At 57.5% G+C, this 17,492-nt stretch overlaps 6 protein-coding genes across 6 annotated transcripts; 3 read left to right on the forward strand and 3 right to left on the reverse strand.

Moving 5' to 3' along the window:
• Nucleotides 1–53: 53 nt before the first annotated feature.
• On the forward strand, nucleotides 54–4,242 carry QBC33DRAFT_546625 (nucleoporin Nup120/160-domain-containing protein). Its single transcript, XM_060428674.1, has 3 exons — nucleotides 54–792; nucleotides 851–2,911; nucleotides 2,982–4,242. The coding sequence occupies exons 1-3, from the start codon at nucleotides 144–146 to the stop codon at nucleotides 4,025–4,027; spliced, it is 3,756 nt and encodes a 1,251-aa protein (XP_060280830.1). The 5' UTR covers nucleotides 54–143; the 3' UTR covers nucleotides 4,028–4,242.
• On the reverse strand, nucleotides 4,159–5,801 carry QBC33DRAFT_546626 (putative vacuolar protein sorting-associated protein 26b-b protein). Its single transcript, XM_060428675.1, has 4 exons — nucleotides 5,391–5,801; nucleotides 4,850–5,322; nucleotides 4,615–4,756; nucleotides 4,159–4,532 (listed from the first exon to the last, which is right to left on the reverse strand). The coding sequence occupies exons 1-4, from the start codon at nucleotides 5,605–5,607 to the stop codon at nucleotides 4,408–4,410; spliced, it is 957 nt and encodes a 318-aa protein (XP_060280831.1). The 5' UTR covers nucleotides 5,608–5,801; the 3' UTR covers nucleotides 4,159–4,407.
• Nucleotides 5,802–6,419: 618 nt separating this feature from the next.
• On the forward strand, nucleotides 6,420–7,556 carry QBC33DRAFT_561648 (60S ribosomal protein L9; the record flags this gene model as incomplete). The annotated part of the gene is made up of 5 exons (XM_060430146.1): nucleotides 6,420–6,465; nucleotides 6,673–6,720; nucleotides 6,831–7,086; nucleotides 7,256–7,433; nucleotides 7,506–7,556. 5 exons carry the CDS (start codon nucleotides 6,420–6,422, stop codon nucleotides 7,554–7,556), a joined length of 579 nt encoding a protein of 192 aa, XP_060280832.1.
• Nucleotides 7,557–8,512: 956 nt separating this feature from the next.
• QBC33DRAFT_561649 (uncharacterized protein) lies at nucleotides 8,513–9,774 on the reverse strand (the record flags this gene model as incomplete). The annotated part of the gene is made up of 2 exons (XM_060430147.1): nucleotides 8,513–8,574; nucleotides 8,649–9,774. 2 exons carry the CDS (start codon nucleotides 9,772–9,774, stop codon nucleotides 8,513–8,515), a joined length of 1,188 nt encoding a protein of 395 aa, XP_060280833.1.
• Nucleotides 9,775–10,675: 901 nt separating this feature from the next.
• Nucleotides 10,676–13,167, reverse strand: QBC33DRAFT_546635 (putative threonine synthase). Its single transcript, XM_060428676.1, has 5 exons — nucleotides 12,946–13,167; nucleotides 12,517–12,898; nucleotides 12,405–12,467; nucleotides 12,209–12,351; nucleotides 10,676–12,120 (listed from the first exon to the last, which is right to left on the reverse strand). The coding sequence occupies exons 1-5, from the start codon at nucleotides 13,027–13,029 to the stop codon at nucleotides 11,176–11,178; spliced, it is 1,617 nt and encodes a 538-aa protein (XP_060280834.1). The 5' UTR covers nucleotides 13,030–13,167; the 3' UTR covers nucleotides 10,676–11,175.
• An 81-nt stretch (nucleotides 13,168–13,248) lies between these two features.
• Nucleotides 13,249–17,082, forward strand: QBC33DRAFT_612994 (armadillo-type protein; the record flags this gene model as incomplete). Its single annotated transcript, XM_060432517.1, has 4 exons — nucleotides 13,249–13,704; nucleotides 13,841–14,372; nucleotides 14,410–14,985; nucleotides 15,729–17,082. Exons 1-4 carry the CDS (start codon nucleotides 13,410–13,412, stop codon nucleotides 17,080–17,082), a joined length of 2,757 nt encoding a protein of 918 aa, XP_060280835.1. The 5' UTR covers nucleotides 13,249–13,409.
• Nucleotides 17,083–17,492: the final 410 nt, after the last annotated feature.

Consider the following 17,492-nt stretch of genomic DNA (forward strand, 5'->3'; position numbering starts at 1 on the left):
AATATGAAGCAGCAGGCGGCCAGAAATTCTGCTACCTCTGAACTAAGCTGCGCGTTCCAGACATCCCAGATACGTCCGAGGAGCGCGACAGAGCTTTCGCCCCGACCATCCACTTCTCCAATAAACGACTGAATGGGGCCAAAATGACTTCCAGGGACGTGCTGTTTCGCTACAAGGAAACGCGACTGAACCTCGAGCCCGCCTCGGCCTCCTCCGTCATCGAGATCCGGGTGCCATCGCCGAGCTCCCACGGGCGGTCGAACTCGCAAAGGACCAATGGCTCAAGGCGCTCCGCCGAGGCCGACGAGCAGGCCTGGCGGGCAAGGAGCCTGGCCACGGCGTCGTCGTTATTTCGCCGCAAACACCACCACCAGGGCTCGCCGCGGAGCTTCCTCTGGAGGGTCCTCGAGAACAACACCGTGCTGAGCATCCGCGCCGCCGACGTCTGCCAGCAGAATAGGGACTCGGACGCGCCGCTGGTCCTGAACCTCCGCTTCCCCTCGCCCATCCGGGACTCGTGCATCGGCTTCTCCGACCCCGCCGACCACGATGCGCTGATCGTCTTTGTTGTGGACCATGCGAACGTCCTCCACTCGCTCACACTGCGGCCCGACCTCTTCAGGAAGCGTTCGGCCGTGGAGAATGGGCTCGGAGAGGCATACAAGTCTTACTCGCCGCCCGGGTTCGGCTTCAAGCACCCGCACCGCCTGGTCGCCGTCAATCCGGATCAGGTGATCGTTACCATGCATGACGGTGGCATTTTGCGATTCGATAGGAATCTGTCACAGCACGGTGGGCTCTGCACGCCACCCCTTTTCCCAAGCATTATATTGACTGATTTTTTCGGTAGCTGCCATTAATGGCCCGTGGAAAGAAACCATCTACAATGTCGCCGGCTGGGGCCAAAGCCTCCGAGGCCTCGTTCCTTTCCAGCGGAATCCCACAATTCGACATGACAAGGTCAATATGGAGCTGACTGCTGCTACATCAACCGCTATCACTTCAATGGGCCGCGACGACACATCCTTCCTATTCACCATCTGCCTCGACCATCGGATGCGAGTGTGGGATGTGCGGACAGGCCAGATCCTCTATACGGGCGATATCCTGAATGCGAAGAGAGACCCCAACGAGGTTGGCAAATGGACCATCGACCCCTCTCAGAACAACCTGGTCAGGATCCTAGACACGGCATACGGGCAGTCCTTGGCTGTGACCTACTCCCCCCTGGGAGCCGGCGAATTCAAGTTTTGGAAAGTCAAGTCTAATGACCAGGGCTCCATTCTTGTTGCCGACCTCTTCCCGAAGGATCATCTCGTGCCCCCTGCGCCGTCGTCGTCAGATGTCTGGACTCTTGCCGATTTTGGCGTGGCAAGTCAGGAGGCAGGGCCGGAGCTCTGGACCCTATGGAAGAACAACACCACCTACCGGGTGCAGACTCTGCAGTTACGCCCCAAGGACAGCGCGGGCCCTTGGAGTGATGGGTGGAAGGGGGTACGCATCGAAAACGCAGTGCCTTACGCCCAGACATCTGGGCCCTGCGACCCGACGGATTCGAGCGAGAGATGGCTGAACGAGATCTTCTTCCCTGGGCGGTTCCCAAAGGCCACTCTCGAAACGGCGCTTGCCATCTATGAAAAGGGCGTGGCGGGGCCTGCAAGGGAGACGCCCTCGAGATCTGGCAAGAGCTTGGCCCAGTCAATATGCTCTGTCGTCGGTTCCGTCCCGACGCTCGAGCGCAATTCGGCTGGAAGGATGGATTACGAGAAATACCGAGCAAACAGTGAGGTCCATTGGCGGCGATTTTACCGGCTCCTGAGCGAGCTGGACAAGCAAAGGGGTGAGGCCCTCTCCCTGGTGCTAGACCCGGAAGTGGGCATGATATGGGTTGTCTGCGCCGACTGTTTGGCCGCCATCAGGCACTGCAGCAATCTCGAGCTCGTGTGCCACAACCTTGCGGCGCCAGAAAAGAACCGCGAAGACATCGCCGCGCTGGTGCAAGCGGGGCTTACCTTCCTCGAGAGCTTCCCCGACGGCATGTGGCAGCTCAGCCGAGCAACGCTGCTGTCCCAGATGTTCGAGGACTCGGGCCAGACGGACGAAGAGCGGCTGCAATTCTTCTCCGACAAGGCCGCTTTCTGGCGTCAGATCAGTGAAGAGGATTGTGCCAGCGTGGTCGACAGCCTGGGTCACAACTTCAGGATCGTCACGCCGCGACTCTACGAGGACCTGTTTGACTTGGTGACCGCCGACCCCGACGAGAACAGCCGCGAGCTGCAGCAGGCCTTTACGAAATTCGGAGGGAAGCTGATTGTCCGCGCGATCCAGGACATGGCTGAGCTTCACTGGCAAATCCTCTTCAGTCAGCTGATCCTGCTCGTCCACATGGAGTTTGAGTTCGAAAACGAGAAGGATGCCTTGCACTCGAGAGTCGACGTCGGCAGCACCTACCGCCAGATCGTCGATGCGCTTCGACGGCTGGAACATATCAAGTGGATGGCTAGGACGGAGATAAGTCTCCCCGCCTCTAAGGAGCGCTCTGGGTCGGTGTCGGGGAGCGTCTCTCCTGCGAACTCTAAGCGCAGCAACAGCGACGAAACCCATGTCATCACCGTTCTCGAGGCGCTCGTTGGCCATTTGCTCGGCCTCCCGGAAACTGATGACCAGCCCCTGTTGACGAGGATAACCGGCATGGTCACGAACCTCTGCGCCCCCGACAGCGACATTGAGTTCCTCCCGCACCTACACCAGTGCTTCCTCCTCAAGGTGGACAGGGCAGATCTGGCCCTGGAGCTCAGCCCCTTTGCCGACCAAGACCCCTTCTCCACCTACGTGCAAGGCCGGGTTTTCCTGGCGCTTAATGACTACGATGCTGCTGCTTTCCACTTCAAGAAGGCGGCGGTCGGCTTGAGTGAGTGTGATGGTGGCGTCCCTCCCCATGGCTTACTATTATCATTATCAGGCACTAACTCGAAATGCAGGCATCTCGATGAGACACGTCGAGCGGCACAGCTCCCGACTCCTCGACGAGATGGAATGGAACCTCCTCAACAGCGGATTGCCGAATTACTACTCCCACATCGTCAACCTCTACGACAAGCAGAAGGCGTATTCGTTCGTGATCGAGTTCGCCCGCCTGGCGCTGCAATTCGCCGGCCCCAGCAGCGGCAGCAGCGGTGACGAGACATCATCATCATCGTCGTCGTTATCATCGGCCGTGAGGAAGGAGATGCTGAGCCGGCTGTTCATCGCGTCCGCGGCGATATCGCAGTTCGACACGGCGCACTCGACGATACTCGCCATGGGTGACGACGAGGCGGTGCAGCGGTCGTACCTCAAGAGGCTGGTGGAGCGCATGTGCGAGACGGGCCAGAACAAGGAGCTGGTAGCGCTGCCGTTCTCGGGCCTGCAGGACAGGGTCGACGCCATCCTGCTGGACAAGTGCAGGCAGGCCCGCGACGTCGCCCGCGGCGTCCCCTACCACCAGGTCCTCTACGCCTGGAGGGTCAGCCGCAACGACTACCGCGGCGGCGCGGCCGTGCTGCTCGACAGGCTGCAGAAGCTGAGGCGGATGGGCGAGGGGGACAGGCTCAGTGGTGGAGGTGGAGATGGCGAGGAGGATACCCTCGACACGCTGGTCACGAGGCAGTACCTGCTGCTCATCAACGCCCTCAGCTGCCTCGACCCGAAGCAGGCCTTCATCCTGGAGGACCTGCCCGGCGGCGGCGCCGAGAGGCGCAAGACCGGGGCGCAGGCCGGCGACGAGGAGGACCCGTACCTGGAGGAGATCAAGGCCGTCGTCGGCGGCGGCGGGAGGGACACGCGCGTAGAGCGACTCGCCAAGATTGTGGCCAGGGGCGGCGGTCCGGGGGATGATGCGGAGCGGAGGGTCGTCACGCTCGGGGACGTCCGCAGGCAGTACCAGGAGGAGCTGGACCGGATCGTCGCCATACAGAACGACGAGTACGCGTACGCGCCGGCCGAGGAGGACGATGACAACGAGGACGGGATGGATGTGACGGCGTGAAAATGAGGCCGGGGGGAGAACGGAGAGAATAAGTAAGGGGTCATGTAAAGACGTGTAGGATCATGGTGTCGTCTTTTCTCAGGTTATGGAATGATACCTCTTCTTTCAATGGAGTCACGAAAAGAGAAAAGTGAACAAAGAACGGAAAATGGTAGATAGGTAGACTAGGATTAATCGAGCCTGAAGAAACCAATGTTTTCTTTGGGAAAGGGGAGGTTTTCTAGAAACTCTCCTTGAACCAACGCCGTGACCATGCTGAAAAATCGAAGGAAAAAAAAGTAACGGGTTCGCCCACACCGGAAAGGTCATCAATATACATACAAAAGCCCGGACAATCTTCACACATAATTCTCGCCCCGTACGACGACTCGCTCTATCTCTCATGCGGGCACGGTGGTGATCTTGTCTTGGGTCGGCGGCGGCAGCCCGTCCTGGCCACCGTTTGCCAGCTCGGGTGCCTGTCTGAAGAGGATGATCTCGGACTGCTTGAAGTACCTGCGAGCGTCTGGATGTTGTTTCGGCGTCAGCGTATCATGTAAAGGCTATAGCCATAGACAAGGACCAATCGATATGGGGCCCTAACTTACCTTCGTCAATCAACACCAGGCTAAGATAGTATCTCGTCGAGAACTTCTTGTTGACATCCCGGAACGTCGGGGTCAGGTCGAAACCGCCCAGGAATAGCCGGATGGGGATGGTTTCGCCCCTCGAGGGTGAGCCGTCCATGATCTAGATGTGGTGTTTGGCGGGTCAGCTTCTGCTTCGATTTGCGGTTTCTTCCTCACACCTCTCCCCAGCGTGGAGGAAATGGCAAAGACGTACCTCGAACCGGACCAGCGTCTCGCTCTCGTTGTACTGGTTCGGGGCGGTGCCCGTGGTCTCGCGGCGGATGATGCTCAGCTCCATGTGCTTGATCTTGAGGCGGACGAGCAGGAAGTAGATGCGGCCGACGATGACGTCCTTGAGGTGATACTTGCTCTTGGAGTACTCGAACTCGATGTGCAGGCAGTCCTCGATGCCGACGTCCATCTTGATGCTGCTGTTCATCTCGGGCGGGACGCGGTAGCTGTAGACCCAGATGTCCTTCTCGCGGATCACGTCGGCCATGCGCCGCGACACCGTCACCCGCACAAAGTACCGCAGCTTGACGTTGATTCCGTTGTACGACTCGTACTGCTTCTCCACGTTCTTGAAGTTGAAGTCGAACGTCTGCGGGTGCTGCAGCTCGCCCGGCGCCGCGAGCTCCTGCACCAGCGAGAGGAACTCGTAGTGGTTGCCTCGGTCGAAGAACATCTCTGCGCGATGGAGGGTCAGCCAAGTGATTCCCTTCCCAGGCGCGATACAGGATTCGGGGCGGCCGTACCTATTGTGCCGATGAACTGCACCTTGATGCCTGTGTGTTCCAGCCGCTTGCCATCCTTTGGCCGCACCGTCACGGCGCCCTTGACAGACTCCCCGTCCATGTACAGCGGCGCCTTCTCCCGCCGGCTCTTATCCAACTTGACGTCGACCATGGACCGGTCGTCGCCATCTTCGAGGACGACGTCGATGTCGACGGGTGTCGCAAAGAAATACGACATCCTCGCTTTGGCGCCGGGGGCGTTCGCTTCCTATGTCACAGGCAGATTGGGGGTAAAAATTGGCGGCTACTCGTCTGGTTGTGGTTATCGGTGCGTTGCAGGCGCTCTAGTCGTCATCCAAGACTGTACACTCTGATGTTCGGGGGGTTTAGTAGGTACTTGGTATTCCGGAATGCGGCGGTGTTCTGGCTGGCCTACGACAGCTCCAGGGGTAGCTCAATTGGCAGCCAATCACGTCCCGTTTCTACTTCCTAGCCCACTTTAAAGCCCCAGTACACGAATCCATCAGGACAAAGCATTGCTTCATGAACCCACCAGCGATATGAGGGCAAGGCAGCGGTTAGAATCTTCGGCGAGGGATGAATAGGTATTTCTAGATGGCTCGGCAAGAAGGAGAGTACGAAACCACAGTGGCCGAGATACAGGTGGTATCTAGAGAAGAGTGGCCGCTTGAGTGATACACAGGCATTTACTTGTATATGTTCCTACTCTGCATGGTTCTCACCCGTGATAAAACGTCAGGAACAACCACCAACATCAAGCCAACGGACTTTTACTAGCAACGGACCGTTATGTTTACTCTTTTGATCGGCCAGCCAAGCTGACTGCCCCCGTAGGGATTTTTAAGACATCGGAGCGCACGGACCGGAACCCCACCTTCAGCGCAGTTTCCCGACTTAGATCACGTGGACCTTGCAACCCTACCGAAAATTCCAGCCCACACGAATATTCGCCAAAATATTTCGAGCCAGCGGACCCGTAACCAAGATTACCTCGAACATCACCGACGCCCTCACCAACCCGCCGGCAAGATGAAGTACATTCATTCAGAGGAGACCTTGTTGGTCCCTGAGGGAGGTACGTACAAATGCGCCTTTTCTTTAACTGCTCGAAGGCCAATTGTCGAGGCTTGGGAGGAGAAACGATTCGTAGTGCTTGAGAGACTGCGAGGGGCGAGTGCCAGGGCGTTGCAACGTCCACGGCCTCGAAGGAAACAGGAGGATTGGCATCTTTGATATGATCTATTCCACGGGCGATTGCTGACTCTGACTTCCCTCACTGCAGTTACCGTCCACATCAAGTCGAGAATCGTCACGGTCGAGGGCCCGCGAGGTATGCCAAACACCCTTCGAAGACGAAACCCCCTCACACATTTCCGAGCCCGGATATGGATGCACGGGTCGTCTTGTGGGAAAGGATTGTCTCTAACTGGAGGGAAACAGGGAAGCTCACCAAGAACCTGAACCACCTCGCCGTCAGCTTCTCGCAGCCCAAGAAGAATGTCGTCGGCATGGAGATCCACCACGGCGGGCGCAAGAACGTTGCCAGCCTGCGGACGGTGCGGACCCTCATCAACAACCTGATCATCGGCGTCACCAAGGGCTTCAAGTACAAGTTGCGCTACGTCTACGCACATTTCCCCATCAACGTCAACATCGACAAGGACAACGAGACCGGCTTGTACGAGGTCGAGATCCGGTGCGTCCTTTCTCTCTTGTTTTTTCTTTTTTTCTTATATTGGTCCCGTGATGTGGAGAGGGATGAGGTTTCTCGGGAGGGAGCTTAGGCGACACGCAAAGAAAAGAGATCATGTGGGGCATCAACATGAGGGAATGAATACCGGTTTACTGACTCGGCTGGGCCACAGTAACTTCATTGGCGAGAAGATCGTCCGAAGGGTCGTCATGCTTCCGGGCGTCGACGTCGAGGTCTCCTCGGCACAGAAGGACGAGCTGATCCTGTTGGGCAACTCTCTCGAGAACGTTTCACAGAGCGCGGCAGACATCCAGCAGATCTGCAAAGTACGAAACAAGGATATCCGAAAGGTAAAAAAAAAGCTCGACTCTCCCACTAACACGTCTGGTGTTGCCTGTAGTGCTTTGCTAACTTTAACCTAGTTCTTGGACGGTATCTACGTCTCGGAGAAGGGCAACATCGTGGAGGAATAGAGGGCATGGGCAATGGTTTCTTTGTGCTTTCTGGGTCTTCACAGGAGTGGCAGGGGTTCATTGGCATTTGCATGTCACGTAGCACGAAAAAGCTGCGAAACACAAATTAAAGGAATAAACCTCTGAAAAGAACGAACGAACCACCCCTCATGTCGAGTATCCCGCGACGACCCCCATTATCTTTTGCCATATCGATGTGCTCAGCGAAACGGGGAAACTAGGCTGCGACTGGAAGTTATCATGACACCCCCACCCCCTTCCCTGACGAGGAAGGATAGCGTTGAGGACCAAGTCACCGAAGGGATATCAGAGCAAATGCCCGGGCAAACCCGTCTTCTCATTATCCGTGTCTCTGTCTCTCTGTCTCTCTCTCCAAGTCTTCTCTCTCTAATGCGAGAAGTACCTCTCATGCCCTGCGAAGTGCTGTGCCATGTTCTATCGTGAAATATAAAAAAAAACAGAACTCGAAATCGAGGCCCCATCCAGCGCCCATTTGTTCATGATCCCCCTCTTTTTTCATGATTTTACATTATGCATTTTGTACTGAGCCAGTTTTAAGGGGGAATGAAAAACGTGCAAGGCCTGTCTTCGCCTCTCTGAATGCGAACCAACTTCCGAAAAACATGCAAATCAATGAACTCTTCCATCTCGTGGTATCCGTCTCTCATCAATAAATGGGCGGTGCCGGTTCATGCTCCGAAAACGCCTTGGTCGGGGGTGGGGGTAGGGAGGAAGCCACGGGCGAAGTGTATGTACGGGTGTGGCGATGATAGAAATGGTGAGTGTGTGTGTGTGTGTGTGTTTGTTGTGTGTGCGCGCAATATGCAGGTTGGGAAATGTACAAGAAGAGTCGTGAGCCGTGAGGTCATCAAGGGGGAAGCGAGCCGGGGGACGGAAAGTCGATCATGATCGCCTCGACCCAGCCTGCGAAGCCATCCGCGAGCGAGGCGGCCTGCTTACTCGCGTCCCTCTCGAGTTCCTGCTGTGGCGGGATACTCGGGTCGGTCTGCTACTTGCGCTACCTGGTTTCGGGAGTCAGTTTGCTATTTCTTTACAACAACATTGGATGGCGGGGGAAGAAGAAGAACTTACTTGGATTGCTGGTCGTGTACGAATCCGTGTAATACGTGCTGCTGACCTCGCTCCGCGCGTTAGTCGCCCTGCGCTTCTTATCCCTCCTCAGGCCCAGCAGCAACAGCAAGGTGCCGATGGCGGCCCCCATGCCCAGCAGGCCCATGCCGCTGCTCTTCTTCTTCTCCTTGCGGCTAGCCACGGAGCTCGGCCGGCCGCCGCCGCCGAACCACGAACCGTGGCGGTCGCGACGCGAGTGTGTCGAACCCCCGTGGCGAGTGTAGCGCTCCTCCTCCTCGATGACCGTCTCGCGGCTGCTCCGCCTCTTCTTCTTGGGGCCGAAGCCGAGCAGCGCCATCAGCCCGTGCCAGAGGCCGCGCATCACGCAGCAGGCGCACAGGAGCAGGAGCAGGCCCACGCCGGCGATGGTGCCGATGACGATGCCCGCGATCGCGCCCCCGGACAGCGACTTGGCCGTGCCGCCAGCCGCGGCGCCGGTGCCGGTGCTTGTCGCGCCTGCCAGCGTGCCTGTGCCCGTTCTCGACGAGGTCTGCGTGGCTGTCACGCCGCTGGTCACCCGGTACGGCGCGCTGAACTGCGTTGTGATGACCTGGCCGTTGGTCTGCGTGATCACGGTCGTGGTGACCCCTCCTCCTCCTCCTCCTCCTCCTCCGCCGCCTCCACCGGCCACAGGGCCGTTCGCCATACACTGTCCCTCATATGCGCAGTACTGCCAGCTCGCGCAGCAGAGCCTTCCGCAGGCGATCTGACCGGTGCCGGGCTCGGGTATGCAGTCGGCGCCGGCCGCGCCCGTGTTGGCGGGGAAGAGGGAGCTGAAGGTGCTCGTGAAGGTTTCGGTCAAGGTCCAGGTGGTTGTGTAAAACGCAAAGCCGCCGCCGCCGGCCGCCGAACAGCCGGCGAAGCCGTTGCTAGTGTAGCACTGGGAGCCGGCGCTGCAGCAGTATCGGTTGTCGAAGCCGCAGTACTGGTGGCAGTCGCGGTTCATGAGGTAGCCGTAGCCGGCCGCATGTATATCGTCTCTGGGGTACGGGTGGGCGCATGTTGGCTGCGGCAGTGCGCCGAGAAGGACGAGAAGCAGGCTCGCGGCCGAGGTGAGACTCGGCCGCATTTGGCGGTGCCGGCCCATCTGGACGAATGCGGGTCCGGGTCCGGATTTTAAGTGTCTTTGCTGGTGATTATTTGCGGCGGGCCGCTGATCGGCTGGTTGGCGGGCCGAATTTGGCGTAGGTTACCCTCTGGAATGCGGGATTAAGCTCTCACACCGGTTGGAGCTTGTGTGAATTGTTTGTCGGGTATCGCCAGGCTGTGAAGTGGTGGAGATGCAAGCCCTCTGAACCTCCCCTTCCGGTCGCCCAGCTCCGATAGCGTCACCTCCAGTCCAAACTTCCTCTTGACCGCTCTCTCAAGTCTTTTTTTGTCCAGTAATTGAGGACGAAAAAAAGCCTTATAAAGGTACCTTCGTCGGCGCAATCCCCACACGTCAATTCGGAGGTTGCTGATTACTGATTAGGTAGGGGTGGTGTCGGGGTGAGACGGCTGCAGAGACACGGAGCCGTTGGAATGGAAGCAATAATAAGTGAAGAGAAGGAATGCGTGGGAAATACCAGCGGGAGGTTTTGGGCTTCGTTTAATAGCTGCTGGTCATTAATTATGGTGGTCGGGCTGGATGCTGCAGGGTTGGCGCCTCTGTCCTGGTTCTAGTCGTCCCAGCCTCTTCAACTCGCACCTCCCAACCTCCCAACCTCCCGACAAAAAAACAGTCGAGATCTCGGTAAATTCGCGTCACACCCTCGCTTGATTGGACCTGCCCGTTCAATTAGTGTCCTTCCTTGTTCTTTGGGATTTTCAGGGGAATCTTTGTTCTTCTGTCATTTAGATTCTGTCAACTTCGGGCTGCTGTCTGCAATCAATCGTGTGCTGCGTTGGCAAGATGCAAGCTGATGCACGATGAGCAAGCCGATTGGAGCCATGGCCTGTTTACTTGACCCCTCCTCGGAGCCCCTGCCCGTTTACTGGACGATTATCTTATCGCTGCTGCAGCCCCGAAATCTGCACCTGTGGATGACCAGGGTCTCCCCGCCATGACCATGCCCTTCCTTGTCGAGGTACATTACCATTGTATCTTCGCTGTCATGGGAACCATCACCACAACTACCGTTTTGTAAACTTCTTCATGCATACAGAGTCAACCTTCCAAATGGCTAGACATACCACAGAGGCATCCAGGCCAGCTAATAATTACCTGAGCCAACCGACTTCAAAGCCAGGATCCCCGAAAGGTTGCCCAGCTCGAAAAGAGGGCTAGATGGATGGATATTGACCCATGCCCGGACCCAGGACATTCTCTCCCGACTGTTACAAGAGAAATGGTACAATCCAATTGATGCCATACCCATGGAAGGGCTGTAAAGCTTGACGCCAATACTCGCTGCCCTCAGGCAATATCTCTGTGGGGTTCATTTATCTATCACTCCTTGCTAATGTATGCTGCGTCTATTTTGACCTTGCCCCCTCATCTCTAAGGGCGTCATGCGGCAGACACGACTTTTCCCTCTATAGTTGCCTTCACAAGTCGCCCGACCTCTTCCCAGCTATTGCTATCAACAAGCTTGACCCGCCTCTCCCTAGTTTCCAACCCGAGAAACTGGGGAGGAAGGACTTTGCCCTCGAAGTCGTATCCCGGCTCGTTCTTCAACGCCAGGTCGACGGCTTTAGCAAACTTGGCCGGGTGTGCCGTCGACAACGCGATGTGCGGGACGCTACTGCGAGAAAGCGAGCGCAGGGAAGCACACACCCCAATCGCGCTGTGGGGGTCCAGGATGTAGCCCAGCTTATCATATGTGGCCTTGATCGTCTCGACAGTCTGCTGATCGCTCACACGCTCGCTCTCGAAATCTCTCCTCGCCGTCTGCAGCACGCCCGCAGGGACTTCGAAGCCGCCTTTGCTCTTCAAGTCGGTGAGCCATTGCGCAACTTCTTGGCTCGCCTGCCTCTTGGCCGCCGTGTCGTCCACTCCAGGGGGGCTGAGGGCCTGTTCATGGGCCATAAACCAGAGGAGGCGCTCAAAGTTGCTGGACACCAGGATATCCATTGCTGGGCTCAGCGTTTCCCGCACATCGTCCATGTCTGCGACCGTGATGGGAGAGCCGGTTGGCTTCTTTTCGTAGCGGCCGCTCTGCCAGAAACGATGCAAGATATCGTTCTCGTTTGTGGCGATGACAAGCTTCTCCACGGGCAGGCCCATGCGATGCGCGAAGTAGCCTGCCAAAATATCGCCAAAGTTTCCAGTCGGCACCACAAATCGCACTTTATCGCCGAGTTTGAATGAACCGTCTGCTTTACACAGGGAGAAGTAGGACGAGAAATAGTAGGTGATTTGAGCAAGAACGCGAGCGAAGTTTATGGAATTCACCGCGCCCAGGTTCAGGGTCCGGTTGATTTCGGGATCCGCGAAGAGCGCTTTCACAATATCCTGCAACACAGAAAAGAGGTTACTACTTCTCGAGCATGGAGAGACGGATATTCGGCAGAGCTGTGAGGGCGGGGAAGGCAGGACTAACCTGGCAGTCATCGAAGGTCCCCTCAACCGCAAGGTTGTGTACATTGGAATCCAGCACAGTGGTCATCTGTGCTTCCTGGATGGGGCTTACACGTCCGCGCGGGTGGAGGATGAAAATATCCGCGTCCTTCTTGCCCCGGAGACCTATCGGCAGATCAGCTATTGCGCTCTGAAGAGTCGAAATTCCAAAAACTCACCGTATATGGCAGCGCTTCCAGTATCCCCGCTCGTGGCACCAATGACCGTCAGATGGTGCCTATCTGGTCTGTCTCAACATCAATTCGCAAGATAATGGCTTGAAAGTCTAACCTCGACCAACTTTCCCTGCATTTTTCCTCAACAGAAAATACTCAAACAGATTACCCAGGGTCTGAAGAGCTACGTCCTTGAATGCGAAAGTCGGTCCGTGGAAGAGTTCGAGCACATAAAGATCATTCAACTTGACCAGGGGCGTTACTTCTTTTGCGCGCCATGCCGCAGGGCTGTAGCTCCGGTCGAGGATGTCTTTCAGGTCTTCGGCAGGGATCTCGTCGCGGGAGATATACAATGAGAAGATCTCGAAAGCAAGTTCCGGAAAGGAGAGATCCTTCCATTGCTCCCAATGGGTGGACGAAGCGTCTGGGATCTCTTCTGGCAAGTATAATCCACCGTCGGTGGCCAGACCATTCATGACAACCGTCTCGAAGGAGAGCTGGGGGGTTGTTAGTTACCTCCCTGCTTCCAATGGCGACGACTTACATCGCGGTCCTTCCCCCGCGTGCTGAGATATCGCTGGGATGGCCTGAGGCCGCCCGCTGAGGCAGTTGTGCTTTGATTTGCCATGGCTATGAGAAGCTGAGGTTGACCCCTCTATCTAGGAACCCCTCTATCAGTGACACAAGAAGTTGTACATGCACATAGAATAAAATTTGCAGATGTCCAATTGAGTCACAATTACTTTCACGTGGCGTCCGATGTCCGGAGCATTCATTTGTAGTGTAAATGGTACTTCGTCCCGTCATGGCGCGAGCTCGCGGCAAGTCTATGTGGTCCAAGCTTCTAATTGTGGCTGGCGTGGGTGGGGCCCCCATGACCTACACTCCGCATTACCTGCGATGTATAAGGCCCCTGGTTACCGGGCAAGCTTGCTCTGACAACGTTGTAACTTGCGCCTGCGCCAGAGCTACCACCGAGCTCCTCGACCATCGCCGGTGCTAGACAAGATGTCTCTGGATCCGCCGAAGTATCTGGCGTCGCTCCAGAACAACATTCGCCAAAGACCGATACCTTGGGATGGTGCTGTAAGAGCAGGTACTCTGACCGATAGCCAGCTGGCCAAGATTCGAGCTGTCGATAAGGTCAAGAGGGATGTGCGAAAACAGGCTGTCGAAGCCGACCTTGAAGGCTATCGAATATTGTTCATTGGAGAGCCGGGCAATCCCGGAGTACTAGAATCCGCCGCCAGACGTCAGGATGTGGTCCAGTACATCTTGGTCCTGCTGAACGACTTGCTGGACAGTATGTGCCTTCCCTCGTCTCCCTCGCTCTGGGATCGATGGGCAACTTCCATTCCATCCTTGCTGCCCATCATGCGAGGATCGTGATGTCTTCTTACCTCTTAAGAGACTTGAGCTTACGTATGGCATCACCACAGGCATTCCAGCACTCTCCAAGGCTCTGTTGCAGACCGGCGACCCATATCGGAACTTGTTACCTCTACTAGCCCACTCGACCAATTCCGAAGATCCGATCCCTCTTCTGGCCTCCACCGTCCTCACCAGCCTCATCGGAAACTCTAGAGATGAATCTGAGGCAACAATTGATCGGGCCTTGCCCGTGCTCTTCAGCTACCTCTCTTCCATCATCAAGAGCTCGGACGCCAGCCTACAAGACATTGGTGTGCTAGAGTACTCATCCCTGTTGTACGGGAGAGTGTCCAGAGGGCAATTCTGGGCCCAGAGAAGCGAAACCGTTGCGCCTCTGATCGATATACTCCGGGCCGCAGCTGGCGTATCTAATGGAGATGCTTCTGCAAGTCTGTGGAGCCGGGCTACTTCTACTTCTCGGACCGGTGCTTTTGAGGGATCTCTGGGTGGAGGTGTTGGTCTACAGCTCCTATACCACGTCCTCCTAGTAATGTGGCAGCTCAGCTTCGAGGCTGCGAATGTCGGCGATGACCTGAGCAGGTAGGTTCCCAAACCCGGCGGCTCTGAGGTCTGGCAGGTGGCTGACTTTGGATAGCGAGTACGATATCATCGTCCTCTGCACACAGCTCATTCGTCTGTCTCCCAAAGAGAAGACCACCCGGCTCCTCATCAGCACGCTCTACAACCTGCTCGTCGCCAATCAAAAGTCCCTCCTCCCCATTGCGGTCCTTGCCCGCCTTCCCGCCGGTCTACAGAACCTCTCTGCCCGACAACTTACCGACCCAGATCTCCAGGAGGACCTGGGCAAGCTGAACGACCTTCTGGAGGAGTACACAAAGACAAAGACGACGTTTGACGAGTACGTCGCTGAGGTCGACTCGGGCCACCTGCGCTGGTCGCCGCCGCACCGCAGCACGGTCTTCTGGGCGGAGAACGCGCGCAGGATCCTCGAGCACGAGAACGGCGAGGTGGTACGGAAGCTGGCCGAGATCATGAACAAACCCTGGGACAACGATAAGTCGGTGCTGGCGATCGCGTGCAACGACGTGGGCGCTCTGGTTAAGGAGGTGCCTGAGAAGAGGGGCCAGCTGGAGAGGCTTGGGCTGAAGACGAGGATTATGGAGCTGATGGCCGAGGCGGATGAGAATGTGCGGTGGGAGAGCTTGAAGGCTCTGGGCGGGTGGTTGAAGTATAGCTTCGACAAGTGAGAGGTGCATAGTCAAACCGGGAGGTCGACGAGGTTTTGGTTCCATCCGTCCGTCCCCCTTGGTGGATCATCGTGACAGCTGTGGTGGGATGGTTCACTAGACGACGGCTCGCATTTTCCAAGGATCATTCTTCATCATTGTAACTATCTGTACTGGCATACCTACCTACCATAAAGCATAGGTAGGCCCCAATGTGCTGTCCAAGCTCACTAACACACTGTTGAATGAGACAGTCTTCTTCTAGCTCCCCGCAGCCCTAACAAGGATTACCGTGGGCATCTATACCATACACAATAAGGACGGATATCAATTTTTGTTGGGTCCAGGGGTTCCATATATTTAAGCCGTCGGAAGCTCCGTCGAGCCCGGCTGGTATCGGGACCCGAATGGAATTTGACCCCCGCCCCCGCTATGCTCGGCAGTTCTTGGCGGTTAAGAGCTCCACCGCTGAATTCAGACCGTCGAGACTGACTCAAGCTGACATCTTGAGCTTCCCCCTTTCAAACAGCACACCATTTCCAGTAATCAGTAACTCGGGAGGACCTCAATTGACAACAATGAGGACCATCAAGACTCGGGCTAGCCACGCCCTCAGAGTCGCCCTTCAGACTCGCACCAGTGGGTCGGTCCGCCTCCCAGGGAGAGCTTTAACCGTGTCATTGGGCAACACTCCGCGGAGCCTCAGCAGCACCACCGCCCTCGCCCCGACCCTCCAACAACACCGGCCGGCATCACTCTCCTCCTCTCAATCTCAATCCTACCAACCAAACCGCCATGCCTCCTCATCCGCCGCCCCCGCCTCATCCCCCCTCAGCAAGACGGCCCTCTACGACCTGCACCTCTCCCACGGCGCCAAGATGGTCCCCTTCGGCGGCTACCACATGCCGGTGCAGTACGCCGGGCAGTCGGTGGCGGCATCGCACGCCTTCACGCGCTCGCACGCCTCCCTCTTTGACGTCGGGCACATGGTGCAGCGCGTGCTTCGCGGCCCGGGCGCAGCGCTCCTGCTGCAGCGCCTGACGCCGCTTGACGCGCGCGCCCTGCCCGTCGGGCGGGGGTCACTGTCTTGTCTGCTGCACGAGGGGACGGGCGGGGTCGTGGACGATACGATCGTCACGCGGCTGGGGGGGCAGGGGGACGGGGGCGAGTTCTACATCGTCACGAACGCGGCGTGCAGGGAGAAGGACGATGCGCATCTGGACCGGGAGCTGAAGAAGTGGAATTCCGAGGAGGCGAACGCGGAGTTGCAGGTCGAGCAGGAGATCCTGGAGGGGTGGGGCCTGGTGGCGCTGCAGGGCCCGCGGGCCGCCGAGGTGCTGGCGGAGGCGCTGGCCGAGCCGGACGAGGTTCGCCTGGGGGAGGTGCTCTTCGGGCAGGTGGTCCATGCCAAGCTGAAGATTGGGCGGCGCGGGACGAGCAGCCCGCTGCTGATCAGCCGGGGCGGGTACACGGGCGAGGACGGGTTCGAGATCTCGATCCCGCCCGCGGAGACGCTGCGGCTGACGGAGACGCTGCTTGCCACGGGCGGGCCCGAGAGGGTGCAGCTTGCGGGGCTGGGCGCGAGGGATAGCCTCCGGCTCGAGGCGGGCCTGTGCCTGTACGGCCACGACCTCGACGACTCGACCACGCCGGTCGAGGCCGGGCTGAGCTGGATCGTGCCCAAGGAGCGCCGGACGGCGGACGCGGGCTTCTACGGCGCAGAGGTCATCAGCAGGCAGCTGGTGCCAAAAAGTAAGGGCGGTTCGGGCGTCCGTTACCGGCGGGTCGGGCTGGTCGTCGAGGGCGCGCCCGCGCGCGAGGACGCGCAGATCTGGAGCCGGCCCGCCGCGGAGGGGGAGGAGGGCGAGAACCTCGGGTCGGTGACGAGCGGGTGCCCGAGCCCGACGCTGGGGAAGAATATCGCCATGGGCTACGTCAAGGATGGGTTCCACAAGGCCGGGACCGAGCTGGACGTGCTGATCCGGGGGAAGAGGCGGAAGGCGGTCGTCACCAAGATGCCGTTTGTGCCGACCAAGTATTATAAGGGGACTGCGCCTGCTTGAGGCTTCGGAAGTATCGGGAGGGCATGAAAGGAGGTTTTTACGGTGTTTCAACACACGGCAATTGTATCCGATCGGCGTTGCAGCAACGGAATTTCCTCAACGGGAACACCTACATCGGCAGACTTAGCATGGTTATTAGTTCTACTTAAAATGGCAAACCACAGGATAAGACAAATATGCTTAATTCAAGTACGGAATGGTGTCGTCGGACTTCTCCTCTACGTGTTGCCTGCCAGGCTCAGTTGTCATTGCTTTGGGCTGCCTAACAAACAGCGACGACAAATCTGTTGCCAGAATACAGCGTTCTCACCTGCCATCCACACAGAGACATCTTCTAATAGCGACACCTGAGGGTGGACTGGTCAGTTGACGACCTGTGTCTTCCTCATAGCAACCATGCACAAGCATAG

The sequence above is a fragment of the Phialemonium atrogriseum genome (genome assembly GCF_030411735.1).
Source record: "Phialemonium atrogriseum strain 8032-3 unplaced genomic scaffold QBC33scaffold_23, whole genome shotgun sequence".
NCBI lineage: Eukaryota > Fungi > Ascomycota > Sordariomycetes > Cephalothecales > Cephalothecaceae > Phialemonium > Phialemonium atrogriseum.